The 9,544-nt window shown below is 53.5% G+C and overlaps 1 protein-coding gene across 1 annotated transcript; it reads right to left on the reverse strand.

Moving 5' to 3' along the window:
* Positions 1-1,081: 1,081 nt before the first annotated feature.
* Nkx2-6 (NK2 homeobox 6) lies at positions 1,082-5,682 on the reverse strand. The gene is made up of 2 exons (XM_005373703.2): positions 5,402-5,682; positions 1,082-2,879 (listed from the first exon to the last, which is right to left on the reverse strand). Exons 1-2 carry the CDS (start codon positions 5,655-5,657, stop codon positions 2,263-2,265), a joined length of 873 nt encoding a protein of 290 aa, XP_005373760.1. The 5' UTR covers positions 5,658-5,682; the 3' UTR covers positions 1,082-2,262.
* Positions 5,683-9,544: the final 3,862 nt, after the last annotated feature.

The raw sequence follows: 9,544 nt of genomic DNA on the forward strand, positions 1-9,544 counted from the left end.
AGACTCTCCTGGAATCTGTCCTACTAAAACAAAACAAAACAAAACAAAACAAAACAAAACAAAACAAAACAAAACAAAACAAAAGAGATCATTCCCACACTACCCACCAGCCTTAACCTGCCTCTTCTGTGTGGCTTCCCTAAGCAGCCAGAGCCAGATTTTCTTTCTCTAGAGTGAATTTATTGTCAGCCCTACTTGACACGCGGCATATACCACCTTGTATTTTTAGACACCTTCCTCATGTGGGTCTTTGCAATCCCAATTAGATCATGAATTCCTTAAGGGCCAGTGAAAGTAAGTTTCTCATATCCCTACCAGGCCTGCACAATGAGGTCTGAGTCCTGATGCCTGAGCTGAGCCTCCTTTGTTCCCCGTCACCCCGAGGTTTTTTTTTTTTTTTTTTTTTGTACCAGGAATCAAACTCAGGACCTTTTGCTTGCCAGACAGGCACTTATGCCACTGAGCTATATCCACCCTGAGTTTTGCACATCACTTTCTTCCAGCGCTTTTCCAAGTGGGACACAAAAGTGTGGACCCCAAGGTGACATTTCCCATCCTATGTGCTACATCCCAGTGAAAACAAAACAGAAAAATTGAGAAAAAATACCTGCAAAGCGTGACAAGAGTGTGAAAATCTTTACTTGCCCTAACTCAGGAGATTTAAAAGAATGAATATATATTATTTTGGAATCTGATCTGAGAAAAATTTAATACAATTCCATGGGTAATGACTGACAGGTGACACTACCTTTAACACTGTAGGACAAGGGGCTGGGGATTTAGCTCAGCGGCAAAAGCGCCTGCTTGGCAAGCACAAGGTCGTGAGTTCGGTTCCTGGTACCGGAGAAAAACCAAAAAACCAAAAAAACAAACAAACAAACAAAAAAAAACCCACTGTAGGACAGTTCTCATACGGTGGAGATTTTAACTAACTTCTGTCTCTGAGTTTAATTGCATTTGAAATATAGGTACTGCATTTTTTAAATCCTACGGGCACAACTAAAAGACACTGTGATGTTTGTCTAAATACATTTTTATTAGCAGCAGAAATGGGAAAATAAAAGGAAGAAGTGATGAAAACAAAAAAGTGAAAATGTAAGGAAATAGTAAGAAAAATATGAACAATTCTTGTTTAAGTATGTAAATTTAAAGGCTGTGAAGGATGGGGAGTCATGTAGCATTTACATAGGATCAAACACCATTTCCCACTTCAGTAAAAACAATCAGGGTATATTCAGAGGGGAGAACAAGCAGGTGCAGTGCATTTTAATTAAACACGAAGATTTATTAAATAATAGAACCGAACCTTTGCTAAGTCCGCGGCAACCTTCTAGACTTTCCTACTAACTGTCCTGCCCAGGACAATTCCTACTGGATCCCGTGTTCCCATTAATACACTGAATTTGTTTTCCACCTTCAGTTTGCATGACTTCAGGATAGGGGAGAGAGGATGTCCAATTTTCATAATTTCAGGGAGTTAAACGTTAGGTTTTGGACCCATCTTTTTGGGACTTAGAGCCGAGTCGGGATCTCCTTTCCTGATGCAGAATTTAGAAACAGATTCTGTTCCAAAAGAAAACCCACGGAGAGGGAAAGAGGGGCGGGAGAGCTGCAGTCAGGAGCCACCTCCAGGGCTCGGTCACTTTTGTCTCCCTACAGCTTCTGCTTCAACTCGAAGTTGTGCAGAGCTGCCCGAGAGAAGGATGCTAACGGCCTAGGGGATGCCAACACACCAGGGCCACGCAGTCTCTCCGCTCGGGCGCTGCGCGGGATGTGCGACGTGAAACGCAGGGTTCCCGGGGCGAGCCCGAGCGCAGGCGCTCTTCCCAGGGTCGCCGGCCCGGAGCCGCAGGACGTGGCTCGCAGCCTTAGCGTCCCGGCTCCAACCCTCCCGACCTCCCACTCCCTCGCTTTTTCCCGTTTCCTCTCTACGCTCCGCCTCAGTTCCCTTGCTGGAGGACGGAGCCCCTCTAGATGACACCCTCTCCACCTCCCAGGGGGCCGGGCTGCTGCACACGCAACCGAAGAGCCCCTCGGGCCCCAGGGGTTGAGCCCCGAAAAGTCACCAGCCTCAGTGCTGCTCCTGTCCCCGAGACGTCAGCCACCTAAGATCTTTTGCCCTCTCTATACTGTGTCCCGCGCCACGTCCCTGGGGGAGGAACACCCACAGGGCCTGGGGGACGGCTCCTCCCGAGCAGTTCCAGTCCCGTAGAGCGGGACCCGTGGGCGAGGGAGGGGACCGAGCCAGGAGGAGAGGGCGCCTCACCAGGCCCGGACGCCCCGCAGCGTGGCAGGCAGATGGCCCTGCGGGGTGGTGCTCTGGCCGCTGTGCCCGAAGCCGGAGCTGGCCGGCGGCGTGGACGGCGCGGAGCCGGGCCCCGCGTAGCCAGCGCTGTATCCTGCCCCGTAGGGGGAACTCACATAACCGCCGTAGCAAGAATAGGGCGCTGCGGCATAGGCGCTGGGGAAGGCAGGCGCGCCCGGGCCCAAGCAGGGTCTGCCGTCGCGCACCAGCACTGGCACCGCCACCCGGCGCGGCGCCAGGGGGTGGCCGGCCAGTTCCAGCGACTTGTCCTGGCGCTGCCTCTTGCACTTGTAGCGCCTGTTCTGGAACCAGATCTTGACCTGCGTGGACGTGAGCTGCAGCGCGCTGGCCAGGTGCTCGCGCTCGGGCGCCGACAGGTACCGCTGTTGCTTGAAGCGCCGCTCCAGGGCCAGCACCTGCGCCTGCGAGAAGAGCACGCGTGGCTTCCGCCGCTGTCGCGTCTTGGGCCGCTCGGGGCCGCCACCGCGCACGCGGTCGCCTCCCTGGCTAACGCTGGGCGCCAGCTCCCTGCTGTTACCGCCGGCGAGGGGCAAGACCGCGGCCGGGTCGGACTCTGAAAGCACAGGAAAGAACTCCTAAGCGTCACACCCAACCTAAGGCTCGCCTGAGCGACTCTCGCCTCGTTTTCAAGAGCAGCCCCGCCCCTAGCCTTCACTCCGCACCCTCTTCTCCTGGCCCCAAACCCCAGGCCAAGTGCCTTTGCCTGTTCCTTTCCTCCCAGCTCTGTGGCTTTGAACCTGCCAGGACCGGCTGTGGTCTCCGGTGTACGTCCTTTCCCCAAAGCCGACTCTCTGATCGAGCTGGCCCCTTTCTGGGGCTGGGTAAGGTGGTCGCTTGACGGAATTTCTGCAGTGAGGCCCAAGTGGGAGTGTGTGGGCCTGTTCCATGCAGGCTGGCACTGCCAACGTGCCCTTCTAAATCCAAACTGACAAAATAAAATTAAATGAAATATTCTGTGACCCGAGACTCGTGGCTTGGAAGCAGCTTCCTCTGATGGAACGGAATTGAGACCCACATTTGGCTTCTCAAAGGAGCTGCCTCTTGTCCCTTTGGGGTCTTTCTGGAAAGCAAACGGCGCGGGTGTCACCTCAAGTGCTCTTTCCCGGCAAGATGGTGACACTGTGTCTGAAGCCCACCAAAAGGCAGCCTTCCCTTCCCTGTTCCCACCGCTCTCCTGTCTTGACTTCACTGTTTTCCTTGGCAGGACAGGTAGAGAGCAAACGCGAAGTTTTCACAGAGATTCGGCCAAGGGGAGCAGTAACTCCGAGGTGACCACTTATGGGGAAGTGCAGGTTCTTCCCTCCGGGTAGTCAACGCCTAATTAAGAGTCTGCTCGGGTTGGAACTCCACTCTCAATCCCCAATTGCAGCGGCACAGCCTCCTGGGGAATAAGGCTGTTTGGTATTTAAAAACTGAGGATAGAAAAACTTCCTTCAGAGACGCCTGCACTCAGAGAAACCAAGTATATTGAAAAAGAGGGAATGTGCGGAGAAAGGTAAAGGGGTGGTTTTCTTAGCAAATCAAAATGTAAGTGACCTTCAGTGACGCTTGGAGCAAGCAGGAACCTTTCGAAAGTTACTGCCTGTAATCCCAGCACCGGGGAGGCTGAGCCAGGAGCTCAGTTCGGGGCCAGCCAGAGTTACAGGGTGAGTTCAAGGCCAGCCTGGACTGCATAGGCGAAACCCTGTCTCAAAAAGACCAAAAAATAAAAAGAAAGAAAGAAAAAGAAAAAGAAAGGAAGGAAGGAAGGAAAGATGTAAGGAAGGAGGAAAGGAAGGAAGGAAGGAAAAAAAGTCACTGTGAAAGCCAGGGAGCTGCAGCACACTGGGTAAGTTCTCCCACTGTGTGCTTTCCGGGTCTGGATCTGGATTCCCCTCTGCTTTGCGTTCCTGAAGCCCAGGTGGCTCCAGGGGGTATGTGTGAGGCAGGGGAGGGACTGTGCCTGACCGCACAATAGCCATCAGGCGGTGAGCTGGGTTCTTGCGGCCGGCTCCAGGTGGGTTGTGCAGTGCATGGCTCCTGCTGGGAGACAGTGACCCAGGAAAGTGACCTTTCCTCAGCCAAGCCTAAGTGAAAGCTGAGTTGTCGGGACAGCACTCAGAGAATGGTGTTTAGAGGCAGTCTGCTGCACAAAAACCAGGAGCTTCTAGAGCACAGCAAAGTTTAGTGTTCTCCAGGGTTCTGGAGTCGGTGAATAACCGTCCTCCTACTCCACACACATCTCCGAGTCTTTTCCTTTTATTTAGCTGGCTAGCTGCGATTTGACTAGAGGCTCCCTGGTACAGCCTAGCAGGGGAGGACCCTCTTGAGGCACTGGCCAAGGTATAGAGGCTTGGCAGGAGGAAGGTGGCCTTTTCATCTCTGGGAATGTCAGGCCTTTTGGGCCAAAGTCTTCCGATTCACAGAAGCCAGCAAAGCAATCCAACTCTCCATCTTCTCCTTTCCCTGCAATCTGGGCGCAGGTTCCAGGGCCTTGCTGCCCCTGCGCTGCATGTGTCTAGGACTCAGCTAGAGAGGTTTCCAGGCCAGCCGAAGCCTGAAGTGTTCCAGCGCCCTTAGGGCCTCTGGTTCGAAGGACTCAGACCCACCTGATCATCACCTCCGGATTTCCCAGCCAGGGCACGTGGAGGGCAGCCCGGCCAGGCCGCTCAGCATGCCCTAGGAAGGGCTGCCAAGGACGGTGCCCTCACGGGTTCCACTGCTTGGGTGGCTGCGGGGCTTTTGTTTTGTTTTTGTTTTCAGACGGTGTAGCGTAGGCAGGGAAGGGCGGTGGAGATGCAGCACTGCTAAGCTACCATAGCGGATTGCACTTGGGAATGAGGAACTGGGCGGTGGAGGAACTGGAGGGGCTGTGGTGGGAAGTGAATCCTGGAGACTCAGGGCTTTGTTTTCCTTAGGACTGGTGCAGCGCAGTGTGTGTGTGTCTGCGTGTGCAGCGCGGCTGAGAGGCCCGTCTTTTGGATTCCTCAGATGAGGAGGGAAAATAGAGGGACGTCCTGGAGCCCAGAAGACTAGGAGACGCGATGACCCACGCCCTCGTTATTCCCCTAGGAAGAAGACGGAGCGTTTACTCACGTGGCTCCCCAACCCGTTCCTCGTGCATCTCCACCGCCGCCTCACAGGGACCCCCGCGAGCCTCGGATCGCTCTCTCCCTCTGCCGCCCCCACCGCAGGCGCGGTGAACCGCCGGGCCCACTCCCAGGTACTGAGGGTTTTCCGGGCTCCCCCGCAGCCCCCACTGTGGGGAAACCTCGAGGTCGCCCTGCTCGCGCTCCAGCCGCAGGATGTCATTGACGGAGAAGGGGGTGGAGGTGACCCGGCTCAGCAGCATCCCGCAGGCGGAGGGGGCGGGGCCGAGGAGTCAGCGTCCGGCTCTGCACAACGTCCCGAGGCGCTGCAGATTCCGGAGACCGGTCCAAGCTCTGCGGCGCACAGCCAGCGGCCCCTAAGGCGCCTTCCTCTGGGCGCTGTTTGCGGGCTGGGAGCCCAGGCCAGTGGCCAGTCCGCGGCCCCCCATTGGTTCCCGCGAAGACCACGTGCTGACCCCGCACCTCCCTCCCAGAGTGCGCCCCTGGCGCCCCGCTCCAAACCTGCCAAATCCCTAGTCACCTTCCGGGGACGTTTGATTGGAACCGATGGCTCCAAAATCAAAGCAAGCAAAGGAGAGATGGTGCTGCACGAGGCTCGCATCGAGGTCCACACGGTACGGGGAGGGGGCTTCCGAGAGCCACCCGCGGTCCCCTGGGGTCCTCCCAGAGGGTGTGTGGGGGTGGGGGTGGAGTAGTTTTTATGCCTGCAGAGCCTGTCCAGCCGGCTAGGGCGCGGAGGGAGAAGACCGAGGCACAGGCGGCTGGGTAGCCGAGGATCGAAGGTGTGCATCGAGATCTGAGCGGACAAGGCGGAGCTCGCGGCTGCGGGGAGCCCCTTCCAGGGCCTGCGGAGATCCGACTCGCCAGAGCAGCGTCCCAGAGCCCGGAGCGAAAATGGGCGTAGGGCTGCATTGGAGGAGCCCCTGTCCCCTTGGAGGACTCCGAAAGGGATTGGGAAGGAGGAAAGATGACAGCCCAGCCTCGAGAAGGTTAGAGAAGGGGGTTCGCCTCGCCTTTCTGGTCGCGGTTTCGTTTTTCCTTCCTCGTCTCTACCCTCAGCTGACTGCTTTGAGCCCATAGAAATTCGGCGCCGCCGAAGGGTGGAAAAGTTCGGACAGTGTTAGATCTGCAGAAGCGCTGCTTGGCGCTGCTGGCGCTGATGTGCGGATACAGCGGACAGATCTGCTTCTTGCTCTGCGACACATCTATGGGCTTGGGGGCAAAGTATTAACCTCTCAAGCTTTATTTTCATAAAAAGCGGAGATAAATTGGGTGTGATGGCCCACACCTGCGAAGCAGGAGGATTCCAAGTTCTAACCCAGCTTGGACAATTTAATGATACCCTATTTCAAAATAAAAGATTAAAAGAAGGAAAGTGGAGATGTACCTCAGTGCGGCAGCCCCTGAGCTCAGTCTCCATGACCGAAAATGAATAAAATGGAAATAATAGTATGTCGGTCATCGGGAACTTAGGAAAATTTAATAAGAGAATGTGTGTGAAATCATCACCGAACGTCCACTACTGTTGTTACTACTACAAAACATGATTTAGTGTCAAGGGATTTGGAATCTATGAGTTTTGTGGTTTTCTTCTTCTTCTTCTTCTTCTTCTTCTTCTTCTTCTTCTTCTTCTTCTTCTTCTTCTTCTTCTTCTTCTTCTTTTTTGGTCTTTTTGAGACAGGGTCTAGCTGTGCAGTTCAGGCTGGCCTTGAGTTCACTTTGTAGCCCAGGCTGGTCTCGAACTTGCAATGATCCTCCTGCCTCAGCCTCCCAAGTGCTGGGATTACAGGAGTGCGCCACCACGCCCGGTTGAGGTTTTTTTTTTTTTTTTTTTTTTTAATATTTTGAAATCAAAATGGGATCTTACTAGAGTTGCTTTTGGGATTTCAGGTCAAATGCTTTTTAAACCTTGTGGGGATTCAGTGTTACAAGAACTGTGTGGGTGTTAATATTCCCTGATATTTACCTAAACCCCAGGCAACCTTCCACCCCATGCTCATGGGCAAGGACAAATGCATACACAATTTCAACACGTCTCATCATGCTGCTACCAAGTCAGAATTTCAGACACATGGCATCTTGTAATCTTCATATTGAAGCTGTATCCACAGGGTACCCCACTACTCCCTCCCCCCATAAGGAGAAGTAGAGGTGACTCCCAAAGTCACTCTGCTCCTTGTCCCCATGGTGTCCTCAGATAGCCTCTTGTCAAAACAATAAACGTTGAGAAACTTTTTCTTTCCTCCTTTCTTCTCTTTTTCTTAATAGTCAGCCTTTTCTCTCAAGAGATCTCAAAATCTTGTAATGACACATGTATTTATTTCGGTTTTATTTTTCTGACTTTAAAGCCATCATGGGTGCCTTGGCAAAAATGGAAAATAAGGAAAAGCTGGAATGAAAACATTCACTGGGAGATAACATTTTAATGCATTTCTGTCTCTTTTTATTTTTACCTATGTGCACTCACAGGCTATATGGATTTGTATGAGTTCAAATTCAGTTCATAAGCACGTCTAGCACTTCATTAGTTTTTTTCAAGTATGATTTAAAATACCAACTTAATATTCTATGTAATGAATGGCACGTAACTGTTAATACTTTAGATAATTAGTAGCTGATTTTTTCCACCATTGTAAATAAGACTTTACTTTTGTACCTTCATGCTTGCGCCTTTAATTTTTGTACCATAACCTTTGCTCATATTTTGATTATTTGCTCAGGATGTGAGAGACATTAATGAATCAAATGTCTTGGCTCTCTAAAACGTATGGTCCCGGGACTTCCTAGAAAGCTCGTGCCCTCCCCCAGGTGCAGAGCAAGGTCTGGTTGACCATATTTACCACCGTCCGGGACACCGCGCAAGGTGGACCAAGAATGCCGGAGGCGCGGGTTGGCGGCCCGCAGACGCTCCGCCCCTACTAGACTTCGGGGAGCTGGGGGTCAGCGCGGCTCTCTCCCCGCCTTCCAAGGGCTGGGGCCAGGAGGCGGGGCCACCCCAGTTTAAAACAAAAAGCCCAAAACTTCCGGTGGAAGCCTTATCACAGGGTGGAATTCTCACTGCGGACTTTTGCGCTAGCTCAAGGTAGGAAGTCAGAGAAAAAAAAGACGTTGCGTGGTGATAGCAATAGTCCCGGTCAAATCTTAGCCTTGGGTTCCGGCCCTTGTCGTCCTCGTTTCCTGCTGGGAAAGGTTGCGATCTGGGTCCCGAGAAGGCTTGGTGCCTCCTCCAGAGCGGCGCAACCGCAACCCCTCGCTCTGGACCCGGCTGTCTGGGGCCAGGCTGGCATCCGCGGAGGCCGGGGAACTGTATCCCGGTCGCGCCTGCCAAATCTCTGCGGGGCAGAGACTGTCTATGAGTCGCTCTGCTTCCGGCGCTGTCTGGTCACAGCCTTTTGTCCTCTCCTAGTCTGCTGGAGACCTGGGAGCTGGAGTCTCGGGTCCGGGATCCTCCTTCCTCTCCTTTCAGCACTAGGGCGCACCGGCCGGAGAGCAACCACTAACTCACATTTCTCCCGTTGTAGGCCGGTTGGGACTCCATTAGCGGCTGCCCAGCTGCGCAGGGGCAGTGCGATCCAGGGCCGGCCACCTAGAGACGTCCACGCCAGGAGGGTTGAGGAGCCAACTCCGCGGGGCTGGGTGGGAAAAGCCCGGGAGTCCCAGGGCTCTTTGGCCTGGATCTGTACAGCCCGGGAGCTGCCGTGCATTGCCGGTGGAGGGTGCGTGCATGTGTGTGTGTGTGTGTGTGTGTGTGTGTGTGTGTGTCCATCCGTGTCCCTTGCTCATGAGTAGAGACGTCCTCAGTTCTGTTCCTAATATGAGGTGGGGAGGGCCTCTACCAAGGGTGGAGGGGGGTGTCATCCCCACGCCAAGTCTCCAATATAACGTTCAAACCAGTGCTTAGGCCCTTCAAGTATTTTGGGTGCCTGGGTGAGACTCCGAGGACACAGCAAATGAGGGGTCCCAGGGCTTTTGTTTGAACTTGCACTCTTGCACTAGAGATAGAATTTTAAATGAGTCCCGTGCAAGGCGATAACTGGCATAGTCATACGGAATTTGGACAGGATATTTATAGAATCTCTTCTCTCAGGGAGTTAGCAAAGATCCTTTTCTCCTATTTTTCGTTCAAACT

Source organism: Chinchilla lanigera, unplaced genomic scaffold, assembly GCF_000276665.1.
Source record: "Chinchilla lanigera isolate Chin_1 unplaced genomic scaffold, ChiLan1.0 scaffold00002, whole genome shotgun sequence".
NCBI lineage: Eukaryota > Metazoa > Chordata > Mammalia > Rodentia > Chinchillidae > Chinchilla > Chinchilla lanigera.

What these genes read in the sequence shown, in the direction of transcription:
- Nkx2-6 (XM_005373703.2), bottom strand. Translation starts at nt 5,657, where the DNA reads ATGCTGCTGAGCCGGGTCACCTCCACCCCCTTCTCCGTCAATGACATC. An exon ending in GGAACGGGTTGGGGAGCCAC is followed by an intron (nt 2,880 to 5,401) that starts GTGAGTAAACGC and finishes CTGTGCTTTCAG; the next exon opens with AGTCCGACCCGGCCGCGGTC.